Source organism: Channa argus, chromosome 14 (genome assembly GCF_033026475.1).
Source record: "Channa argus isolate prfri chromosome 14, Channa argus male v1.0, whole genome shotgun sequence".
NCBI lineage: Eukaryota > Metazoa > Chordata > Actinopteri > Anabantiformes > Channidae > Channa > Channa argus.
The window spans coordinates 16583420-16608650 of NC_090210.1; the positions used below are offsets into that span (position 1 = coordinate 16583420).

General features: G+C 36.5%; 2 protein-coding genes across 13 annotated transcripts in view; one reads left to right on the plus strand and one right to left on the minus strand.

Moving 5' to 3' along the window:
• Nucleotides 1-8955, plus strand: part of ghrhra (growth hormone releasing hormone receptor a) — a 29011-nt gene extending 20056 nt beyond the window's left edge. Inside the window, exons 8-13 of the mRNA XM_067474885.1 lie at nucleotides 1278-1338; nucleotides 1490-1559; nucleotides 2616-2710; nucleotides 5557-5686; nucleotides 6434-6475; nucleotides 7227-8955. Coding sequence (XP_067330986.1) covers nucleotides 1278-1338; nucleotides 1490-1559; nucleotides 2616-2710; nucleotides 5557-5686; nucleotides 6434-6475; nucleotides 7227-7373 — 545 coding nt within the window. The 3' untranslated portion in view covers nucleotides 7374-8955. The remainder of the gene's footprint in view (nucleotides 1-1277; nucleotides 1339-1489; nucleotides 1560-2615; nucleotides 2711-5556; nucleotides 5687-6433; nucleotides 6476-7226) is intronic.
• Nucleotides 8956-9020: 65 nt separating this feature from the next.
• Nucleotides 9021-25231, minus strand: part of LOC137098549 (pituitary adenylate cyclase-activating polypeptide type I receptor-like) — a 38878-nt gene continuing 22667 nt past the window's right edge. For 4 of the 12 annotated variants that reach the window (XM_067474876.1, XM_067474875.1, XM_067474879.1 and 1 more), the window contains 12 exons: nucleotides 23283-23393; nucleotides 23091-23191; nucleotides 22910-23007; nucleotides 22225-22357; nucleotides 20714-20867; nucleotides 19183-19243; nucleotides 18790-18859; nucleotides 18570-18661; nucleotides 17063-17146; nucleotides 15755-15884; nucleotides 14124-14165; nucleotides 9021-13811 (listed from right to left, as the gene is read on the minus strand). In XM_067474876.1, the coding sequence (XP_067330977.1) occupies nucleotides 13587-13811; nucleotides 14124-14165; nucleotides 15755-15884; nucleotides 17063-17146; nucleotides 18570-18661; nucleotides 18790-18859; nucleotides 19183-19243; nucleotides 20714-20867; nucleotides 22225-22357; nucleotides 22910-23007; nucleotides 23091-23191; nucleotides 23283-23393 (1301 nt within the window). In that variant the 3' untranslated portion in view covers nucleotides 9021-13586. The remainder of the gene's footprint in view (nucleotides 13812-14123; nucleotides 14166-15754; nucleotides 15885-17062; nucleotides 17147-18569; nucleotides 18662-18789; nucleotides 18860-19182; nucleotides 19244-20713; nucleotides 20868-22224; nucleotides 22358-22909; nucleotides 23008-23090; nucleotides 23192-23282; nucleotides 23394-25231) is intronic. The other 8 variants (XR_010910620.1, XR_010910621.1, XR_010910619.1 and 5 more) reach the window with 8 other exon arrangements.

Genomic DNA, 25231 nt, shown 5'->3' on the forward strand with positions numbered 1-25231 from the left:
TACGCAGCAGTATGAGTTCATTTCTGTGGCTGTACTTGTTTTTGTTTCCCTGAGATTTCTATGGATGCTTAACTGTTTACCTTTTGTGCTATTCTGAACACTCTTTCAATTGTCTTCCTGTTCCCATTTCTTTGTCTTTTTTCATTTCTTGTTCGCTGTAGTCATATATATTTTACTGTCTCTAGTTTTTTCTTAAAGATGCACAGCCTTGGTCTTTGTCATTTGGGTCCTGTTTTCAAAATGTCACAATACACACTCCAGCCACAATGAGCTGAGCTCTGTTTAGTGCTGCATGAAAGAGAAAAACAGCATCATGCCTCTGTGATACTGTGGAGGCAGAAGCTACATTTTTCATTCAGTACCTCAGGTTCCTGAAACTACAGCTGGCAAACAGAATACCTAGAGATTGTGCTGGACTTTTTTGTCCTGTTACTTGAAGGGTATGAAGACCTATTAATGCTCAGCCAGTGATGGAGAAAGGGTCTGATAAGGACACAGATGGAACTTTTTGCACGATGTACTCGTGCAAAAAGTGTGGAATCAGGAAGGACCTAAAACTCCCCCTCTGTTCAGAGACCAGTTGACAGTTGGGATACAAGCATTGGACACAGTAAACATCAGCACGTTGGCACAGTCCTTGTGACCATGTTAGCAAGTTGTTGTCATCATTAGACCTTTTGCAACATCACAAAGCTGCTACTGTGATTCAAAACCCCTTTCTTCTCTCTTGTTTTTCCATTTACGTGGTGATGAAAGAGGAGAATCACATTGTTAAATTAAATATTTTGTGTCTTTAAAAGATGTGATGCTAAACGCTGTGGACAAATTATCACTGCTAAGACTTTTGATGGGTTTTCTTCTGTTTAAACCTTTTCTATTCACAAAGCCATACTAATATCAAAAGCATAATAAGACAAATATGGAAATAGTCTTGAGTTTTTGTGTTTATACAACCTGACAAGGAACCAGAGGTGTACGTTTGTGTGCTTGTTTACCTGAGTGGCGCTGCATATCCACAGAGGCTCTGATGTTATTCACCTTTTTGCTGGCCTTTCTATCTCGCTCGCTCCCGTTTCCTGCTTTTATCCTGCGTCTGCTTCTTTTTTTGGCAGAGAGATGCAAGTGGGACTGATAAAATTAATACACGGAGTGAATACATACCTCCAACATTTTGGTGAAAATGCAGGAAACTTGTGATTTATGCCTGGAATCACATTCAGATTAGGTTTATCTGAGACAGAGATAACACATAAAAACCCTCTGCTCTTATGTTACAGGGCTCCCCTCAACAGTTCTCATACTTTGGGTTTTGACCAGATTCTTCTATGATAACAGAGGGTAGGAATGTATATTTTATGTTGCACATAAACTCGAATAAATTCATAGCCGTATGTCTGATAACTTTTTGCTCCGCTGCATGTTTGAAACTAGTATCGATAATTCTTCTAGTGTTGCACTTTGAAGCATAATTTTAATTCTTTAATTGCAGTTGCTGGGATGACACAGACAATGTTGGTATTTGGTGGATTATTAAAGGACCAATAACAGCCTCGCTGCTGGTGAGTGGAGAACTATGAAATGGTAACTGACTTACTATCTATTCACTTCTTTTTTGTAATCTTGGAAACAAAAACACAGGGTTAAATTCAGAGTTTGTTAAATTTTTTGGAACAGGGCACTGGTCTGTCCAGGCTCAAAGATTGTGAGAGATGAAAGAGGCAACTAGACCTCTCTTTGCCTTACCAAAAAAATTCTCTAGTCCACTGTATGTGATGTTCATTTTACTTTACCTCAAATTCCAAGACTATATATTACACATTCAAGTTTAAATACAACCTCAAAACCTTTCAACAGTATCCTGTGTTTCATTTTTACATTTCACCAGAAAACCCCTTAAGGCTGAAGCCAAACCATTGCTACATAATCAATTTTAAGTTTGTCTGTAGTTTCTGGAGTAAACTTCACCAAATCTAATAAAGGGCAGAACAAAGCATTAACGTTACCATACACAAACTTAGGGTGTCATAGTGGCTAATGTGAAATGTGCGCTAAATGCTCCTTGACTTTAATACGTTACTAAGCTCCCATACTATATTTGACAGCTCAAGTTACAGTTAATTTTGGGCATTTGGCAAAAGTTGAGAATAGTACCCAGTATAATAGCAAGTACTATCCACAGCTTATTGGTGGATCTTTGCAAGACAACAAAGGAAATCTGCAAACCACAACAGGCTTGAATAGATGTCTGCTGAGAGTTGATGAGATAATTTATGTTTAGGGCATTAAAAACGCAGTTACCTATAACCCTGGCTGACATACTGTAGTGTTAAGCCTGACAAGCTGCACCAGGAACTCATGGAACCGGAACCTAATTAGGACTTTAAGGTATAGACTGGAGTTTAAGGTGGACCTGCCCTCCATACTACAAGCTTTTATTGTTTTTTTAAAACTGCTACATGAAACGCCCCAACCCTTAAAACTCCTTAAATGCAGTGCCACTTGAACGTGTATCAATATTAGTTTTCTAGAATACAATTTGGGGATATACACTGATTTCTAAGCTGTGTTCTGTTTTTCTCACTTAGAATGTGTTTGTGTGTGTGTGTCCCCACCAGGTCAACATTGTTATCTTCATCAATGTCATCCGGATTCTGGTTCAAAAGCTAAAATCTTCAGCCATAGCCGGAAACAATGACACTGGACATTTTATGTAAGTCACAGTTTTGTGACCCCACAAAGTGAAGTGTAATTTTATAAGAGTTAAGTCAAAGACTGGAATTGACTGTGCAGAGTAAACAGTCAGAATTTATGGAAAATGCTCTGCTATTTAGGGAGCTGTCAAAATACTTGAGCTAAACAAGGAGGCTGCAGGGAGAACTTGTCCCCTTATCAAACATCTTAGTAAAATCTTCGACACATATGGAGGTAAGATGCTTTGGAGTGACAGAGGGAGCTTCAGTGGCACAGTCGACAAGGGACCATCTGGAAAATCTTGGCACATTGCGTTATCCTTGATATCAGGGTAACATCGAATAACAGTATGTTTTCAGTGAGATAAACGCTGATACCAATACCAGGCAGCAGCACAGAGATTTAGGGAATCTTTAAAAAAAGAAAATAATAAATTCACATATACTTTCAGAAAGAGTTTGTTTTCAGGAATTACCTCTTAGAAAAGCCCACCGTCTGACTCCAACATTCAATGTAGAGATAACAACTGATACAATTTTTTAAGCAAATGTTGATATTATTGCACATTGACGTTAATGGTATAAAGCCAAATGTTAAATCTTCTGTAGTAACATAATTCAAAAATTACTGTTGGTCCAGACTAAAAATAAACGTTATCACTTCAACACAACGGATGTTTGTTTATGCACTCAGTGACCTTTATCCGTTAGACACTGGTGATTCATGACTTTCTCTCTAGCATTAAAATGACGTTAAGTTTGGGCATTTTGATAATGGTCATTTAGGTGTAAACTTTTGGTTACCAGTGGATTATTTGTCATAACTCTGGTGAACTATAAAATAAGAAATATCATCAGTTTGTGGAATATTTTTTGTTGTTTTCGAAATAATGACTTGAACACATATTCTTTCTGTACACTCACTCTGCACAGACACAGGAGTGTCTCACTCAGGGACACATTTCCCTTCCCAGTGTGCTACCCTAAGGGCTAGAGGCAAATATGATATGATATTATATATATGAAACATTTATGTGTTGTCACTGCACAAGATGCTACAAAAACTTCTTTTAAGCTGACATTTTGTCAAGAAACTGAAAAGGTGTTTACACATTACCACATTTGGCTGTTAGACTAACATTGGCACTGTCAAAGGTTTTTGCGATTAAGGTAGGTAAGGACATACATGTCTTTTAAAATAATTCAGTTAGATTAACAGTATTTCATAAGTGAATTTAAAAGAACTTTTGTAGTCGTTTGCATTCTGTGAATAGTTTGGTGGAGTGGTAGCAGGAGCATCATTTTCTGAAGCTATGCATGGCGAGAAAGATATTGTAACATTTAGAAGGATTTTCTTTTACTCAAACTACAATGTTTTCTCTTAAAACTAACCAAGTTGTTTATGTTCTTAATGAAAGACATGGCCCCTGTAAGAGGAAAACATTACCTTAGAATTCCTATACAGTCCCTAAGGCCGGAAGAACCATTTGTAGTCATAGAACATCATCACACCCAACAACACAGTACTGAGAGACGAGGTCGAAAAATATCAAATATAGAGAATTGAAGGCTCTGCACGCTTATACAAGTTTTCTGTGACCAAGACGTTCAGTCAAAAAACGTATTATATTTTCTGGATGTTTTTGGTGCCTTCTTTTCCCTATGTACTTCTTTTAAAGGATGGAACAACTATTCAGTGTTGAGGGAAATACTACACGAGAAATAAAATTTGGAAATTTGGACATCTTTTACAAGATTACTCTGAAAGAGATAGGGGAATGAAGTGATAAATTCCCCTGATAAAAGGCTGAAGTCTTTAACAGTTTACCAGAGAAAAGGCTGCATACTATAGGTGCCCCAGAAATCCTGCTTTACCTGAATGGATTCTTCCTTCCTTTTGACATTTGGCTGGTGCTCAGCTGAATTAATTTACAACGAGAGCACGTAAAAATAGCAGCTGGTTCCAGAAATAGCTGTTTCCTCCATCCAGAGATAGGATTGTTCCACCACTTCAATGAATGATTCACACTTTCAAAAGCTTTATCTCAGTCTAACAAACATCAGTCAGATTCAGATGGATCTGTGTTAGCACAAAGACACAAATCCCAGGTGTGACAAAAGAAGTCTACAATCCTATTATACTGCAAGCTTGAAATTAGGCTGATGTTTTTTTATTCTATTTTATCTTTGATCTTTTTGCAGCCAAGATTATGAAGTTATTTCTGATCAAAGTGATGGTTGTGGTAATTGTGAATCTTCAAATGACAAACTATTCTGTTATGTTAGTTTTACAGATTGACTGTGAAGAGATTTGATCAGAGAGCGAGACAATGTGCAGACATCTCTGTCAGGGGTTACATTAACTGCTGATAGACTGAATATGGGCTTATTTTACACAAACACATATTAATTTACTATTTCAGTGACATAAAACATGAGAAAATGACAAGGAGAATAAATAGTGAGAGACTTATCTCAGGCAGTAGAGCAAAGTTGGGTTTGTTTAATAATGTCGCAATAATGTTGCCAAAAATTAAATGGCAACATTTACATGATATGTAGACATTAATGATCTGATTTGAACTTACCTTTAAATGCATCTGGTTTTGTTTTTTGACATTTTAATCTCTTAGCCTGATTGGCCTGATGACGGCACATTTTTAAAGGTCAGCGTAATAAAGCTTTGACACCAGCAGTTGAGCCTTGATTAAACATTTTGCTCAGTTTTGCTTTATGTCTGTAATTTCAAACTTTACATATGCTGTATTTTGGATTATAGTGATGCTGATTGACCTAAGTATTCATGTAATGGCTTTTCAAACTTCCTTGGATAATGTCTAGCCTTTATGTTATGTGTTTCCCTCAGGAGACTGGCTAAATCTACCCTGTTCCTCATTCCTCTGTTTGGGATGCACTACACTGTATTTGCCTTCCTGCCAGAGAACACAGGGGTGGCAGCCAGACTTTACATTGAGCTGGGTCTGGGCTCCTTTCAGGTATAAACAGTAGAATAAAGAGTTGAGATTTGCAAATCATACAATGTTACTTAGGATGAATCGATTACATGATCTCAACACACGTCTATTTTTAGACCAAAAATTTCTACTTGTTAAATTAGGAACAGAACAGGTCTTTCTAACACTGCTACTGATGTGACAGGATTCACATTCAAGTCGAGGTGAATCTGTGAGTGAGGGAATCTGTGTGAGCAGAAATACTTGTGCACTGGAGGAGCTGCAGCAGCTGTCAGTGTGAAATGGTGCAGGCTTCAATTTGTAAACTTGTAAATTAAATAGGTGGGGAAGTAATCTTTCTGTCCTAAATGAGCTGTCGACAGCCGTAAAGTGGTGTCTTTTCACCTGCTCTAATTCATTCATCACTCTTTGGCTAACAAATTCCCTCATGTAGCGTAAGAAAAAAAGGTCAAAGATGAACAAAGGCAGTACAAGCAGTAACCCAGTATGAATAGTGTTCAAAATCTTGAGTATTTTATGTTCCTATGTATTTGTATGCATTTACTAATAGAACAGCAATTTTGTTGTTTTTTGTTATTTTAACTCCAAATGTATTTTTATCTAAGTGGTAAATTTAGGAACCATCTTTTTTTGTTATTCCTACCTGAATTCGTGTTGCATGTTGAAGGTATTTTTTGAGACTGTGTCCAATTCAATTTTCTCTAGGACTGGGTAAAAAGGTCTAGGAAATTAAGCTGCATCATAATCTTGCGGTTGCTTGTGTTGCAGGGGTTTGTGGTGGCACTACTTTACTGTTTCATGAATGGTGAGGTAGGTAATTACATACACACAAAATGTGTTCATATTCTGTGTTATACATTTTAAACATCCTTGAGGTCAAACACCTGTCTTTGTATTCCCTTCTCTCTTTGTACTGCCTTCCATTTATAAATGATTTATGAGGAGGGAATCTAACATTTTACATTGTTTACATTCATGCTTAGTAAGCAATTTTCTTCTTCATTGCGTTTGCTGGTGCATTGCTTCTTAGCTTCTTGCTTCTTAGCACATTACCACCACCTGTTGGTCAGAGGCATAATGGGAAACTACTGTTCACTGATTCATCCATGTGTACAGAGGGATGCAAAATGACAAAAAAGAATGACCACAATGGGACACAAGATGACTACAAAAAACCTGCTGCGCTGTCTGTAGTTGTTTTGTGTCCCATTGAGTGTGGGTGTCATAATATACAAAGCTCAGAGGCTCTTACACTAATAATTCCTCCATGACAGGAACCCAAAGCTCCAGTGCATACGCTAGCTATCATAAACTCCAATATCATTAATCCTCTAGGGAGGAAGTTTTAAACACATTTTACAAGCAAACACAAATGGCAGCAGAAGGGAAATACTGTATAAATTACAATGACTGATTTATTCATGAATCCTCAAGGCAGCAGTGAACATAAACAGCTACTCTAGGTAACCTAAAGCTGTTTGTAAAAAAACCTTCAGTGTTGGGGTGGGGGTATCTTAGTTAGAAGTATCTAAATCTATATCTAAATGTTTGTGTGTTGCAGGTCCAAACAGAGCTGCGGAGGTGGCTGTGGAAGTGTCACAATCAAAATCATCTCACCCCTGCTAAGAGAAGCATCGCTCAGATTACGACTCGAGCTGGCAAGGGGCTCAGGCAGCCTCCTTCCTCCGGCAACATCTCTTCTGTATGATTTTAGAGACTAGTGATGTGAATAAAGAATGTCGAGAGATATCCGAGGCAGTCCTTAAAGCTGAACATGCTGTTGACATTAACTCAGCAACTCCCGTGAAGATCACAACGGACATTGGTGAGTAATTGATGAAAGGTTATCATGATACATTTTATCAGTGTCATATTTCACACGGTTTCCCATAACCCTAATACCAGAAAAAACACAAACAATGTAAGGGAACACTGGTGTTTGATTTGTAAGGACAGTGAGACTGTGGAAAGAGGAAATAACAAAACATGGAATGTTGGCCCTGAGCTGTGGGGGGATGATTTGACTGGCTTGTGTTTACAGTTTGGACATCAAGAGTAGAAAAATGAACAAATGTTGAAGGATTATAAATGGACAGCTGTGGAAACAATGGGTGTTTGAAATTGGCAAAATTATGTGAGAACCACTTGTCTAATTTGGTGCACTGTACAGAAGCAGTTACACTATTTCAGTTTCTGTGTGAATTTGATCCAGAGGATCCTGAGTGAGTGTATTTAAGTTTGTGTGTCTAATGTACATTGGTACATTGCTTCTTATAAGACGTTTTTACTTTGAAGGATCGGTTTTGATGAGCCACCTTTGTAACACAGCATTTATTTGTCACAACTTTTCTCTTTGTCAGTTTTTATTACTGTTAACCAGTGCTACAAAAATGCTGCTTGTTGCACCGGAGGTGATACCGAATTCACGCGGTGCAGGGTGCCTGATACAGTATTTTCATATTCTAATGGCATTTAAATGCTTTCTTTTTTTTTAACTAGACTGAGCATTTCAACTGAGACTGTGAAGATGTGTTTGAGCGTTTGTTTTTTTGTTTCATTTTTATTTGATTTAGGATACCTTGCGTTTCCCACACGATAATCTAACTTTATGGTTTAAATGTGAGACTAATTATGTGCTGTAATTTAAATTCTATGAACACAGTTTTTAATAGGGTTTTTGTGACCAGAAGTTGAATGTGTTTTTTTTTTTTTGCACATTGCAATTAAAAAACAATATTTCTTGAATGCAAAGAATTCTGCTTTTACATTAATATTTATGGATATTTAGCATTTTAGAAATTTGGGTTATGAGGGAACTTGATCCCACTGTAACACAGTTAAGTTATAGCTGATAAATTTATTCCATACAACAACTTACACATGAAAAATATACTGTAGTTTTAGTTGGGGTTGTGCTGGAGCATTCAGGACAGTTATATTATTTCAAAATCAAGAAAAAAAGCCACCCTACTCCATTTAACACAGAGTGGTTTACAGATTGCATCAGAAAGGGCATCCTAAGTGAAAAAAAACAAAAAAAACAAAACAAATCAACATGCAGACAAATGACCCTGAACTCATGGGATAAGCCGAAAGGACAAAAAAGGACAAAAATCTATGACTGTCAACATGATTTCTCATTGGACTTTATTTTACACTGAACGGTGTTTTGATTGTTGCAGCTCTGAACCCCATGAGAGCTTAAATTGCAGTAATAAAGGAAACATTTATCATTTGCTTTGCCATATTTTAATTCTCTCCACTGATTTTTGTACATATAAGATTGGGTTTAAAAAGGTGATGTGAGATTCAGGTGCCCTAATTGCAAAAGAATCAATCCTTAATCTTACATGTGTAAAGTTAAACCTATACATTTTAATATCAGTGGGGCAACAGATCACAATTATTCAGTCTTCACAATGTACAACTCAACACAGATAAATTTATTTTACAGTCAAATTCACACAACCTGGGACATTATTGTTGGACACCAGAACGCATGTTGCACATGACACTGTCACAGGTGAAAGATATAGTTATATATTCTTTGTAACATTGATTTTACTTACAGTAAATCCTCATGTATGCTTTTACACGTGCACACAGATACGCTCCAACTTTCACACACACACCAGACACACACATGCGCACACTCTGAAAACAGGTACATAAACATAAATGTACAAAAACACGATCACAAACATTACAGGTTTTAGTCAAGAGGTTCACCTGCGTGCCAAAAATATACATATATGATCAAGAAAAGACATCATTTGTACACCATGGCAAATTGGATAGCAGGCGACATTTAAGAGCAGCCGAGCAACAATGGTACATTCAATAATTCATTGGCAATCATTAACTCACACAGTTGATAAAACCACTTCAGTAGGAATAAATGCCTAAATGAGAAAAAAGGCAGCTAAACGTGGAGAGAATAGTTACATTTACAACCAGAAATTGGCAGTTTGGGAAATGTACATTCCCATTTTTCCCATTTTTGCAGAGTAAGATGAGAATTGATATGACTGCAAATGTGCTGAAACATTTTGTGTAGCTAGTGGATACAAGCTAGCTTTCAGCTAATAAGTACGAGGTAGCTTTTAACCGCTACTGTAGTAAGGGGGGGGGGGGGGGGGCAGCTAGTATTAGATAGCAGCTACAAGTTAGCTATGATCTAATGTGCTAGATTGATGTTTTAGCTACTACAAAGTCAGAAACCACTGGATAGTATATCAACTAAATGCAAATAATTCAGCCAAACACAAAAAACACTTCAGTGAGAAAAGCTATCTGTTTCCTCCTGCTTCACGCCATGTACTACGCTAGGCTAATGGCTCTAGGATGTAGCTTCATCTTAGCCGGTTAGCTTCAAGTGTACCAAAACAGTGGTACAAATTCTCATCTAACTCACAGCAAAAAGTGAATAATGTCCCAAAATGTCTAACTACATTAGTGTTTGTCACAAGCTTTCCTTTGGCACGTTTCTACTAAGATTAGTGTTTTAACATACAGTTTAAATTCTTATTAACCTTACTTTAAAAACCATGCAAACTGATTCTAGTAACAAACAAAAAAATAAAATAAAATAAATGTAGAATATTTTGGTATTACTATTTCTAAATAATCATTTTTATCACTTTAATCTACTTCTTTTTTTTTAACAATCAGTTTGCATGCTTTTTAGACTAAGGTTAATTAAATTGAATTTACAGTGTAATGGTAAACTGCAAGAAGAGGTGTAAACAGAGATGTCATCAGTTTTAGCCAAAAGTGAGCTACAACTGCGCGATTTTGCAGTGGCACTAAAAACGCAAAGAATTCTCCAATTTCTTCCCATCTTACAGTAAATATTTAGAAACACATTTCACAGTTTGCCTTGAAACTGAAATAAAGAGAGGAGAAAGTTTAGTACTGAGAATAGTTTACAACATTGAAAAAAGTTCATATGTTACAATACATCAGGCCTTGTTTGTTGTTTTCTCCTAAAGTTTACCAGTAGGTCTCCGTAGATTCATGTAAAAAATAAAGTCACCAAACAGATGTGAATGTAGTATGTCATTGAGTCAATGCCCTACCAACATCTATCTAACCCTTAGCCCTAAATGGCTCAAAAAACAAATCAATGCTTATCAAATCTTACCCCTTTCTACAATGTGGAACTAAAACATTTTGCTACTACTGACTGTCAGAGACACACACAGCACAGAAATGGTTAATGAAAGGAGTTCTCTACTTTTTTCCACAGACAGTAACAGCTTTAAGACATGGTCGTTTCCATCTGAGCTGATTCAGACTCAGAGTGACGGCTGGTGATAGAACACGTAAGCAGCAGCAGAGTGGCTTTTATTTCACCCTCTTACACACTTTGTGTTTTATCTGTTGCAGTTGTTTCACCTTTTAAAGGCTTCCTATTTAAATAAAATCATCTTTCCTGGCTCTAGTTTCCTTTGTAGAATCTTCTCTCACACTCGCCGTTTTGTCCAAAGGCAGCTGAGCGGATACAGTACCTTAAATTACCTTGATTCATTTCCTCAGTAGTGTGTATGCTTATCTCGCTTTTCAGAATATATACGTACATGACTTATAACATGTGGCTTTCGACAGCAATTTCCATTTTGTGTTTTTTTTTTTTTAAATCATGAATGAGACATTATGCCACATCTCCACTGTGTTACCATTTATAGCACATCAATGTAACTGCTTCACTTGTCACCCGTGCTACTATTACATACACTGTACATTTCACATGACACAGGTTTATGGAAAATAAATATGCATCGTTGTCTGTTCAACAAGATCATCAAGTTATCATTTTAAGATACTACATTTTTAATGCATCCAGATAACGGTTACCAAAAATAAAAATCTTGAGGAAACATAGTGGAAAAATCCTCCAGTACACATAATTTCACATTTTGTCTTATTAAATAATTTTCCTATCAGGATGATTATTGTTATTTAAGTTGTTTGTGCACCAACAAAAATACAAAAGAAATAAAAATGGGCGTAACACTGCGATTGTCAAGAGCTTTCACATTAAAGCATTTTGTGTTGACTGTTACAGAATTTGTTGTTGCTGTTTTTATGTTGTTTATGTCTTTAATGTTAGTGCTGAATTAAAATGGACTTGCAGTTATGTTTAACAAATTGTGTTGTTCGAAAGGTTTTAAAAAATCCACAATGATGTAGCACTATTACTCAAGTCTTGTCAGAAATGTCATAGTAATAGAAAAAAGAAGAAAAAAAAAAGCTCAGCAGGACTCTTTTCACATCATGTGTAGGCTACTAAAACAAGAATAGAAAATGAGAAGATTTTTCAATTTTCTTTTTGTTGCACACAATTCTTTGCAGGTAATGAGTCTTCATCAAATGTGGTTTGTTCATTGTAATGTAAATAAAAGTGATAGCTTTTTGTGACTAACTAGGCACTTTGGAATATGAATACTTAATAATAAACTTTAAAAAATTAAGAGCTGTTTAAGATGGTATGGTAAGTTAAAGCTGAGATGAAAAGAGAATTAAACAAAGACTGCGTTTATTTTCTAAGAGCATGTTGAGGGTTTAATTCTCACTGCCAACAATATAAAAGATATACACTGATAGAGCTTCGAGTAAAAGCATGCTCAAAATGGCACACATACTTTTTATGTTTAATGATGGCAAGAAATTAGAATGTGAAAGGGAAAACCGAATGCAGGGAACTATTGTGGTGCATCCGAAGACCTCTTCAGTGACACTGTGTATGGGGATAAAGAGTGTAGAAATCAGTGTACTTTCCCCTCTTATAATTAAACTTTTGATTTTGTCAGACACTGTGATATCCTCTACAACAGTGCTACTCATAAATGTGCTATTAGCACTTCAAGCCAAGAATGATTTTACCCTCTTAGCTGGTTGAGTCTGAATACTTTTTTAGGCCTGGAGAGGTGAAACTATCTAGCATTTTGCATGAAGAACTAAACAAAAACATTATCTTAAAAAGAATATTTTTATATGAAGTTGAAAATGTTTTGTTTCCTTACCTGTTTCATCTTCTGCCTCAGAGGAAACACTGCTCTTCAACACTTATTCATTTGGCACTATATGTTCCTGTGCATCTGTGTTTTTTATTTTTTTAATACAAACAAGTAGTTTAGGATAGAGTGGACAGGTTCTTTTGGGTTTTCAGGATATGTGATAAAGTCTACAGATTTGGGCTCCAGTTCCTTTTGTTTGAAAAGGTCATTACAATACTGCAAATATGTAAAAATAAAAGAAACTAATTCTGACTTAGACACCAAATTTAAATATTTACAAAGTCCATGAGCTGCTTTTTAAATATATATCTTTTGACATACTCCGTACTTATGGCTGGTTTTAGAAAAATGTTTAAATTTAAAATGAAACATACAGCATTTGTACAAGCAAGGCAGAGGTTTGGTTGATATTGAACTTTGGACTGAACCCAGATCAGATCCAGTCAGACAACCTGTATGGCACTTTGAAGCAAATTTACTTTACACCAACAACCAAATATGACCCCTACAATTAATCTTTAACCGTTACATTTTTTTACAACTACTACTGTTTCTTTTTGCACTAATTCTACATTAATTTACAAAACCAAAGAACAGAGGTTAAACATCAAAAAAAAAAAAAAAAGAACTTGATAAAGAAGGAATTTCTTATATTGTATTTTCTATAATCATTGGGGTATCTCAGTGGAATTTATACCGTGTGTAAAAATATTAAGTACATCATTTATCACAAAAGATTGTACGTGTAAGATCTACACTGTAAATTTTTGCAGAAATTCATACTTGTCTAAAGGCCAAACTACAAAATATAAGAAGTGTAGGGAGTCACTTTGGTTTGTTGTGGTTGTACGTTGGTTAGATGTACGTAAGTGGAACGGCACCTTGAAGTTGACTCCGGCCAATTAGACACTCAGGTGGGCAGGCTGATGTTGGCGTTCTCCGCCAGCGGGCTTGACATCCGTATCTGGGAGCTGCTCTTGCTCAGGATCGACAGCTGAGTCCCGCCGTTCACTCCACTGCTGGCCAACGAAGGGTGCCTCTGCTGCTTCAGGTCCACAGCAAAGTACCGGTTCACCGTCCAGCTGCGCCATTTCCTCTTGATCTCCGACTGCACCTTCAGGGAGAAACTTCACAAGGTCATTTTTAATGTACTTTAAGCTGCACCAGCTCCTCGAAAGAGTACAGTACAATCTAGTTTTATGTGTAACACTTTCCATTACAGTCAACATTTATGAATGCAGTTGCAGTTGCCATGCACAAATGGGATCACATAAAATCTTTTTAAGTTTACTTTTTAGGTAGACAAATTGCTTTTTGCTACCTTCTCCTTTGTAATCATAACACATATACAAACATGTCTGTCCAAATATATGCTTACATCTGTTTGGGGAAAAATATATCAAAGGCAATGCTTTCATATTTAGGGACCAAAGGCTTACCTCTCCATTAAGAAAACAGTAGAGGACAGCCACCACAAAGCCCTGAAGAGGAGGACAGGACAATGAGTATGGACATGTATTAACTTTTTGCACCAATCATAACTATAAGTTGTACTATAACATGTTTTGCTGAAAGGATTGGAATGCAGAAAATATTTTTTTTGTTTTGTTTTTTTTACTTACAACTTCAATGTTATACCATGTTATGAAAGTGTATTTAAAATAATATGAAAAACGGCATCTTCCACCCATTTTCCTCTATTTATTCACAATTTTCTACTTCAAAATGGAAAGCATAATTATGGATGCAGCTATCCATCGATGCTCAAACAATTTTAAGAGAAATATCGAAATATCAAAGTTGCTCTTTTATTCAGGTATAATTGCATGGATGTCACACCTCAACTGGGATAAAAATTTTATTTCAGACTTAAATAATACTTCCTTGGAGTTTTTATAAATGGCAGCAGTGCCATATTCTACTCAGAAATAAACTTAAAGGATGCGATCACTGGTATTGTTTGGGCTGCTTTTGGTTCTAGTTTGAGTAGTACTTGTACTGTAAATAAATACCATTAAATACCATCTCACTTCCCTACATTAAAATCGGTTGGAAGAACCTTCAGTTCTGATTGTGTCGCCCTGTTGCTCACACCATGGAGTTTGTAATTAAGGTCAACCTGCTTTTGCAGAGCTCCTCCAGATAAAATCATCTGAACTCCTAATGATGGAAAAACTTCTCCGGGTGATGTCATCTGTAGGAGTTTTGCAGCTAGAAGCAGGGGAATATTTTAATATAATGAAGTAAGAGGGACAAAACACACTAAACTAAAGCCATAGAAAGCAAGTTGGAAATTGGTGAAGTTAGTCTTTAAGGGCTCATGCACAGTATGTGATCTGCTTTTTATCATCTAGTGCACCCATTTTGGTCACAGAGTGGCAAAGAGTGAGGATAAGACATGCTTTTGAATCCAGCAGACTACACTGATGTATTGCTCTTCCATCTGGTCTACCCAAAACATTACATTTCTTTGGTTGCCTTTCAGTTTCTATATTGATGTTAAAATTATTTTACTTCTTTAGCCCTTCATTGTCTTGCCCCATCTGCTTGTCGGACATGTTTTCACTACATGAAGCAGGAAGTCTTTTACTTGTTCTGTTAGTGAGCAGCTTTGAGTTTTTATGCTCCCAACTGTTAAACACAGTAATGATACCAGATATCTTACAACTTTACTTTTTACTTCTCAATATACATTTTCCATTATTTCATTTCTTGTGTACTTTGAACAAATATTTACTATTTACATTTAAAGTTTTATTAGCTTGTCAGTCTTTAAAGCACCTGTACAGTGGGTAGTATAGAAATAACATTTGATCAATTAATTTAGCTTTTACATCTGCTTATAGTAAAAACTGTTCAACGACTGTCTCCACCCTGTTAGAGGTATGTTTAGTTTGGTGCATAGCTGTAGGTAGTGAGGCCTGGGTATGAATATCTCCAGCCCCTTCCTTAAGAGCCTTTTTGGATATGGTATCCTTATGATTAATTATCCCATTATGTTCTTTCATTTAGCATCTGGTATTTATATAATTAATTGAAACAGGATGCCTGAGGAGCTGTAAGAGAGTACCTGGAAGGACCCCAGTCCTAGTTCAAATACAAGTCTCTCCCTCTTGCTGACATCCTCAGGTGAGAAGGCGAACACAGTGTAGTGGATACCAAACAAAGGGATGAGCAGGAGGGTGGAGCGCGCCAGACGCCTACACACACACACAAACACACACACAAACACAGCTTAACAAGACTGAGGTTTAAGTCAAACACAATTTAGAATCATGCTAATGTAAACCTGTTTTATTGCTGTGGGTCATCCAGATGCGATGTAAAAAGCCACAGATGCACAATCAGGTAATAATTATTATATAAAACAATATCATGGTGGTTACTGAAGTCATAACGATGTAATAGCTTGTCATAAACAATGGATAAATCTACGATAGTGCTTTTCCATGAACATGGCCACTGTTTATTTTATAAGTCAGTCCCATATACTGTACACTACCCTGCGCTAAACGCACAGCATAGAACCACATGGATATTGTTTCGCAGCTGAAAATAGTCCTCAATACATACAGTGTTTATGCTAAAATAGACAGCTGATTCAGGAAATCTGACTCTTTTGAAAACTCTAAATATTATTATTTTTAAGTGCAAGGGATCCCTGCTGTATGTAACTAGACAGACAAGACCACACAACAGACTATACCTTCAAAAAACACAAGTACAATAAACACAAGTTTGTATAGTGCTGTCCACTGACCCCCAGGGGTTGTTATGGAACAAAACAAAGACATTTCACACTGACACCTTTCACTGTTAGAGGTAATAAAATGAAAAGCAGAGTAACGTTTTGTGTCAATGTCCATTTGTAGTAGAACAAATGGTCTAAATTAAAACAAATTTTAAAAACCTACTTGGCCACACCTAGTGTTCATAATAAATATTACAGGAAGTTCTGCCAGAGGGACATTCAAATTAAATATTTTCTTCTCTATTTACTTCTTTGCATGGTTGGGTAGATTTATCAGTGACAAAACTCTGACAGTACTGTGACAGAAGGAAACACAGTTTTGTGTGTCGATTGCTAATAAATGTTGTTAATATAAATTACCCTACAGTCTTTCTCTAGCCTTCTTTTTTGTCTGTAAACCTCATCATAACCATATATTCAGATCAGCTACAACATTAGTACTAGTGGCTTTAATGACATTAAGGACAAGGGTCATCATAGCCACTCAAGTATTGGCCTAAAAAACTACAAGTACCACTTTAAATGTTGTGAGGATAAGCCTGAATGTTCTAGCAATGATAGGATCAAACTATATTTTGTCCACACAATACAGACACGTACACACTTACTATACAAACACACACTTACAGCGTGATTGTGGATAACTCTGACATCCTGCACGAATGCTGAACAGCCTGTGTGGGCTCACTGAAGCATTTCTGAGCACAGCTGCTACACAGCACAAAGACAACACAACGACAAAGACAATGTCTTTAGGGACACAGACGCACAACACACACTCACACACACTTTCACAGTTGGTCACACACACATAGACCTAGGTAGCATGAAGAGAAATAACATTATCTGCAGGGCCTCTAAAGACACCATCCTCTGGGAGCAGAACAGCAGAACAGAATTGATGTCTGGCTACAGTACAACTCCATAATGAGGCTCAAGCTCATGCCAGCAGGTATGACATTACGTTGTGAAAAGTGTTTAGGTGGACATCTCAGAGATTTAATGAAACATTTTTATTTTTTTATTTTCTTTTGTCCCTTCAGCTTATCCCGGGTGTTCAGATTTAGGTTTAAAAGGACAATGTCCACTGAAGACAGATTTTATTCTATGTTCAGGGTGTCATCTGATGTATTTTTAAAGCTGTAGGTATTCTATAATCTTCTTATTGTCAACAAATCCCTCAACAGGACCAAAATCAACAACGAGCTAGTAAATCTCTTGGTACTTTTCATCCCCTCTAACGAGTGTGAGCACTCAGCAAAAGGCCTGTTGGTTTTAAAATTAGCTCAAGAGGTTATTGACATAGGCTCAGTCATGTCCTGAAAGAGATATACACAACATAATTTAAACAGGAATAACTATTTATTTCGGGGGGAGATTTTGGAGCATGGATTTTGGACAGTATTTCCATTAACAAAGTGTCTGAAACATATTGCACACTTTAACTTTAAGAAACATGTTACCAGGTGGCACAGTGGTACACTAGTTAGCACGCCTAAAGCTTAAACCTGCTGGCTTAGTGGGGCCTTTCTGTGTGGATATTGCAAGTACTCAGCGTGGCTGTCAGGGTTTTCTTTTGATGGTTTTCTTCCCCAGTCTAAAAACATTTAGGTTTTATTAACTGATAACTCTATATTGTGTGTCTGTCTATTAACTTTGTATCATCTGGTGATCTGTCTAGACTGTACTATATCTTTTGCCCTCACAACCTCTAACAGGAGGATCAGAATAATATGCTAATATGAAACATGTTAGCCAGTGTAACACTACAAAGACGGATGTGTTTTTGGTATCTAGGGCACTGATGAATTTTATTGTCACTGCCATGATTTAGATACACAGGCAATACAATATACTAGCAGACTGAATTGCGTTTTTGTTTTGATCGTCTAATGAAAGTTGTTGACAATAAGAAAAATGCTGAATTCTCCCAGACGTAATATTTAAGAGAATGTTAAAAACATTCACAAGGATGTCTGCATGCACATAAATCTTAAAATCACTGTATAGCGGCTAAGTTAAATGATTTCGCTGATAATCCTTTATTAAGTGAGACATACTTCACACAGACTTTTGTCTGTGTTCTATGAAGACATAAACACTAGTATTAACATATTTGGTTATTGTAACTTACAGGTAAATGCTTGATTCGTTTCCACCAATATCAGGGGACTGCAACTTCTGGACTAGGATGATAATAATTCCAATGAAGAGGACAAAATTGATCTGAAGAAAAAAATGAACAATAAAATAAATCTTGTAGAGGTGTCAATAAATACGTTTCAGCAAGACAAACAATAGCTGATGAAATGTATAAAGGAATTTGAAAATGAACAGATTAGCATCTATCATACCATTATTGAGGCCACAACGGGTCCTTTGATTACCCACCAGAGGGCAGTGTTCTCATTTGTATCCCAGCATCTGGAGGAGAATGACATGTACAACATCCACTGCCTCACTTTCTGTCCACACTTCATAATACAGAGTACCAGGACCAGAAAATTGGTTAATTGGCCATAAGTAGAATACACGAGAGAAGGGTCAGTATATTGGTGTCTCAATTTACTGTTGTAGCCTTTTTTTTTTACTGTGTCAAATAAGGTTCCAAAATCAGATTTTTTTTCTTATTTTTTTCTTATTATTTTCTTATTTTTTTCTACGCGTTATTTGCTTGTTTGGTTAGTAAAACATCAAAAAAAAAAAAAAACAATTATGAAAAGTTTGACAGAAGAGTTGTGACATACCCAGTGTCATGAAAATGGAGCCTCAGAACAGCCCAGACAGTCACACAAATGGTAGGAGTTCCTGTAGTAACAATATTCAATAATGAACTGAATAAAACAGTATTCTATTAGTCATAAATACACCTCTCATTAATTAAGTTATGCTTTTGAAATTGCCAACATATAATGTAATATCAGGGTGGTACTATTCTGATCTACAGTAGGATCATACAACTCCAATTCAAAACAAGTTGGAACAATGTGTAAAATGTGTAAATAAAAACAAAATACGATAATTTGCGAATCTCATTAATCCATATTTTATTCACAATAGAACATAAACAACATATCAGATTTTGAAACTAACACATATCAACATGTCATGAAAAATTAATTAGCTCATTTTGAATTTGATGGCAGCAACACATCTCAAAAAAAGTTTGAAGAGCGGCAACAAAAGGCTGGAAAAATAATTGCCGCAAATCAAAAACAAATAAAGGAGCTTTTGACAACTAATTAGGTTAATTGGCAACAGGTCAGTAACATATATGAGAATTTCAGAGATGCAGAGCCATTCGAATGTAAAGATAGGTAGAGCTTCACCAATCTGCAACAGACTGCATTTAATAATTGTGGAACAATTTTATAAAAAAATGTTCCTCAATATAAAATTGTGAAGACTTTGAAGATCCCACAATCTACAGTATATAATGTTATCAAAAGATTCAGAGACTTAGGTGGAATAAAAAGTACATAGAGGATTTAGAAAAACATATGCTCCCATCCAGACAACATCTCTTTCAGGAAAGGCCTTTTCTATTTCAGCAAGATAATGGTAATTCACAAACTGCATCCATCACAACAGCAAGGCTCTGCAGAAGAAGAGTCCGGGTGCTAAACTGGTCTGCCTTTCACCAATTTGGGGCTTCATAAAATAAAAAACCCGACAACAAAGGCCCAGGACTGTTAAGCTGCTAGAATCCTGCATCTGACATGAATAAGACAACATTCCTGTCCTAAACATCAGCAACTGGTCTCCTCACAGACAGTTCTTAAAAGAAGAGGGGATGTTACACAATGACAAACATCGCCCTGTTCCAACTTTTCTGAGATTGCTGCCATCAAATTCAAAATGAGCTAATATTTTCCACAAATTGGTAAAATGTCTCAGTTTCAACATATACAATGTTGTTTATGTTTTATTGCGAATAAAATATTAGCTGTGATAAGCACAGAAATAACACTCAAATGTTTGATACTGTAGATGTATTTCACTAAGTAACTTAAATAAATTTTATTTATAGGTTTTTACTAAAATCTCAAAGGACTTGCAAATTAGAGCAGCATTTGTTTTATCTCATGAATATTAGTACATCCCATTACATTCTGTCACATTCTAGCCCTCCACTGTAAGTCTGTAAATCTAATTTACCCAACGATAAGTAAACTGAAAATTTGAAAGAATAAATGTTACAATTTACAATACATACAGTACCTAGAGAAGTTTCTATTTTCCACCACAAAAGACAGTGAGTCAAAAATGGACACTCACCCCATCCTACAATGGTGTACCAATAAAAGTATCGTCTCTCAGGAAAAAAAGTCTCCACCAGCAGAGTGAAGAGATACAGGCCTTCAATGAACAGCCAGAAATAGTTGGACATAACGCAGTAATGGAAGAAAACCATCACTGTTTTACAGGTCACCTGCACATAGCAACAGATAAAGATGTATTACTGGTGGAGATTCATGTATTTCATCCATGATTTAACATCCGTGTTGCTGATGTTAGACAGGGGATGAAAAGGGCAAAATCATCATCATAATCATCTTAAATTTGCATCAATTCCTTAACAGTATAAAAACATTAAACATTTTTTTTAAGCCATTTAACAGATCTTTAAACAATTTGAGGCAATTGTTTTTATTTATTAAAAAAACTTGACATTCTTGGGAACTATGCTTATTTCTTTTTTCCTGAAAATTAGAAGAGAAAATACTATTGTGTCTTTGTACTCAGTAAATCTAAAAGTAATAAGCAACGCAAAGTATCTCGATGTTTCTGAAACACATAGGACGCTACAGTTTTAGTCTAAATGTTTTCAACTAGATAATAAATAAATATTCAAACTACGTCTCTAAAATTTCACAGTCATCAGAGATAACCCACATACATGGCAACATGTCAGGTGGAGTGTAATCCAATTATATCATGTTAATGAATAGTGTTTGAGTGGGGTCATCCAATTACAGCACTGATCTGATTCCTAGTACTGATGGGTTGTGATGGTGACCTGTGATCTCCATGGTGACAATGCTAAAGTAGCAGTTTTTCTTTTTTAAAGGGGGGCCAAGTAACCACGTATATGCTAATAGCTTCCAGTAGAAGATTTCCAGTGGCCTTGCTAAAGTCATTAGCGTAGCTAATTAGGTTTATTTAACATGCCTGCTTAACAATACCAAGCAATGGGTTGTTACCAGACAAAGGCAAAGAGCTTGTTCTGCAATTGTAATCAAGGAGTATTATTCATCTAATAGCATGTTTGCTTATTGTAAAATTTGCATGTTTTTCAAAGGTGCATATCAAATAGGAAAGACAGGAGAAGTGTTTCAAGCTCTCTGTCTCTGAACCTTCCTTTACATCTCAAACAGAACAGACCTGATCATAGGTTTTCCTCTCAAAGATGACTGCACTTCAACAAAACCCTTAATAACGCTCTCTGGAACCAATAATCTGGAAAACATTTTGCTGCTGCCAATACTGCAAACGTCTTACACGTACTTAATGAAAACCTGCCAGCAATTATATTGAATGAGTCAGGATCATTTAGAATAGTAAAGGCCTCATTATCTAATTATCTGTTTCAGATTTAAATTAATGATATCATTTGCCATGTGAATTGAAAATGAACCCTTAATTTTTTCATTAATAACCAGCCGAAAAGTCACTGTTATTTTTTACCTGTTGTCAAAACCCAGCGGTCAGAGTTAGCGTGCGACTTAGCAACAATCTAAATGACCACACGGTACATATATAAAAACTAAGTAGTTACTGTTACTGACTGTGTGAACAAAGCAGTGGTCACTTTCTTCCTCAGCATACAGCACCCCATCCTTGATGAAGACAGAGATGGCTCTCAGCATGAAGGACACAAACAGATTCATGTGAATGAAGTTTCTGGTGCAGTGGAGCTTCCTGAAGAGGAGAGGAGAGAAAAGGAGAGAAGAGAGAGAATATATAACATCTTATGTTGGTCTGACACTCAAAGAATCAGAGTAATGTTTAAAAATGCAGTATACTTTTTTCAGATTAAGTTAGGCAACTTATAAAGGTGTAATTTAGTTGTTCAATGCTAATTTAATCATTAAAATACAGTATAAAATTTACATAATTTCAAACAGTATGGCTTTGTGCAGGTTTGAAGCTTTGAAGCAGAAAGTAAAGACATCTTCAGCATGGGCCTGGGAAAACACCAGCAGAGAAAAAAAACAACACCTGGTGATGTCTGTGAGGTTCCAGAGTTAGGGCAGTCGTTTGACAGTAAAGGATCCGCAAACAAAATAAAAGTGACAGTTCAATTTTGTTGAGTTTAATACTTTTCAGCTACCACAAAGAAAATGACTAAAAGTCGGACACAAATTTTGATAGTCTTATTCACACAGGTGGAAAAATTGGGTGTGAGGTTTGAAAATTAACTAAAAATCAAACTCAAATAAAATCTTTTGCGTGCCCCACTGAGACCATTACCTGAATCTGCAGAGTATGACCATGGCTGTAGTCAGAGACACCAGGGATGTGCTGTAGCCAACTGTGTATAGTGCCTTCACTGACGCGTAGAACATGTCCTAATTTTACACGTCATATGGTTAGTCACACGAGTGTATGTGTGTGATGTAAACGTACGTAAATGATGAAACAAACAACGTACAGGTTTGGTGGCGTTGTCATAATACAAGCAGACGTCCACATAGTGAGGGAAAGGTTCAGACCAGCCCTCTTCTGTACAGTTTCGAGTGATCCTTCCCATCACTAAAAGTAAAGATATTCCTGAAGTAAGTCAGGCTCCACTGAATTGCATGGAACTCAGCTGAGATATAGTTATTGTGTGTGTTTCACTCACCATCTTCAGGGCCCATGAATTCATGGAATAGTTCTGGACAGTTGACCACCACAACCTCACCGATGCTGGCCGCCTGCCAGCAGGTCAGGTTATCCCACATCCATGGACAGACTGCAGGGGCATAGGACAAAAAAAATCACTTTTTTCAGGGGAAGCTATTGTGGAGCAGTTTAAGTGTTTTATGCTTAAGAATTGATTCTGACACTAATTAAGTTAAACTGAATTAAACTGAATGTGCTGTAACTAAATCTGTAATAATTGAGTTTCACTTATAATGATATCCAGTATTTTTGTGTCACCCACAGGGACAAAACTACCTTTTATATTGTATTGCCTCTTTTAAAACGTTGCGATCAGTCATTTAGACACTTTATTTGAGCGATCATATTAATAAATAGCAGTGTAAGCAGTGTATTTTCAATGTGAACAGTTGAAAGCAATAAGAGGGAACCACACAATAAATTTGTACAATAGGTGGAGGAACCAAAGCTCGCTAAAAAGCTCCGCAGAACTTAGGGAAGCTTCCTGCCGCTGATTAAAGGTAAAAAAGGTAGAGCATGAGCACTGTGTTCTCAGAGAAAGTCACTTTCAGGCTTTGATTTCCTTGACTCTTTCCTTTTTGTTCTGTAGCTTCAGGACCTCCTCACGTTTACCATGTTGGGTGGATTTACAATGATGCTGAGGCAGGTTGTCAGATTATGTGTGTGTTCGCGTGCATGTATTTTGAGTGTGCATTCATCTGTGTGTTTCTGCATGTGTTCCTGGGCATACATGTGTTTGTGTTTGTGTTTGTGTGTGTGTGTGCATGTGTGTGTGTGGTTGCAGACCTTTCTCCATTCTGCTTGGGTCCCTAATCTGTTTTGGTTCTGTCTGGTAAGCCGGACACAAAGCCAATTACCTTTTAAAGGGCAAATAGGAGCTAAATGAGCGGAGCTGAGCTACAGGGTAAACCGGCCTAATAAAGCACTCTGTCTGCATCACTGGCTCTCTCACACAAAATCTCGCAGCATTCTGAATCTTCACTGGGCTGCAAAGAAAGACTATAATGACTGCACAGATATGCCACGTGCACAAACACAAAATTCTGAAGATGGACATATATTTTTCTCTTGTTAAATATGAGCCAATTGAAGCACTGAATGAGATCTGGTTTTGGTATTCTGAGTCATGGCCTGCAACTGTGGAAGAATACTGATGAGAAATTCAGATCTAATTTCTCAGATTCTTGCTCACCAAAAGAGCATCCATTCATCATTTTTATTAAAGTTTAGACACCGCTCTGAAAGGAACAACGTGTCGCGGGGCTCCTGGAATAATCTGCATCTAGATGTGTGTATTGCTTTTGTGACAATATGACAATGTTATAAATTACAAAACAAGGCAAACAAATAGCAAAATGTAAGCAAAGCTACTCATTATGTTCATCACAGACTTATGTGCTGCTGATTATTTGATATAACAAAGTAATTATTTCTTTAAAACCTTTTTTGCAAAGTCATTTTCTGTTTATTTTAGCATTTAACACCCTAAAAGAGAATTTAAGCTGACAGTTATAATTAGTTGCCAAAATTCATCCACTCATGCACAGGAGAAACTGTCAAACTCAAATTAGTATATTTATGAAATTAGCATTAAAATATAAATACATAATGTATAAATATAATAAAAAACATTTTGTGGAATATTTTTAGAAATGGATCTTGATGGATCAGTAAAAAGACAACTTCAACTACAGCAGAACACCTTTTCTTTGCTGGTTCTCAAGCCCTAAGTCAGATTTCTGCAAACTGGCAGTTTTCATTCCCTCACGAACAATTTTCTGTCAGCAGAAACACTTTATGTTTCCTCTTAGAGGGACCAGAGGAGACAGGGGTCAGTCAAAGGGTTGAAGCGGCCAATATGGGTCACTGTCGGGCTGAAGAGGACTTAAATATAGGAATAAACTGTGC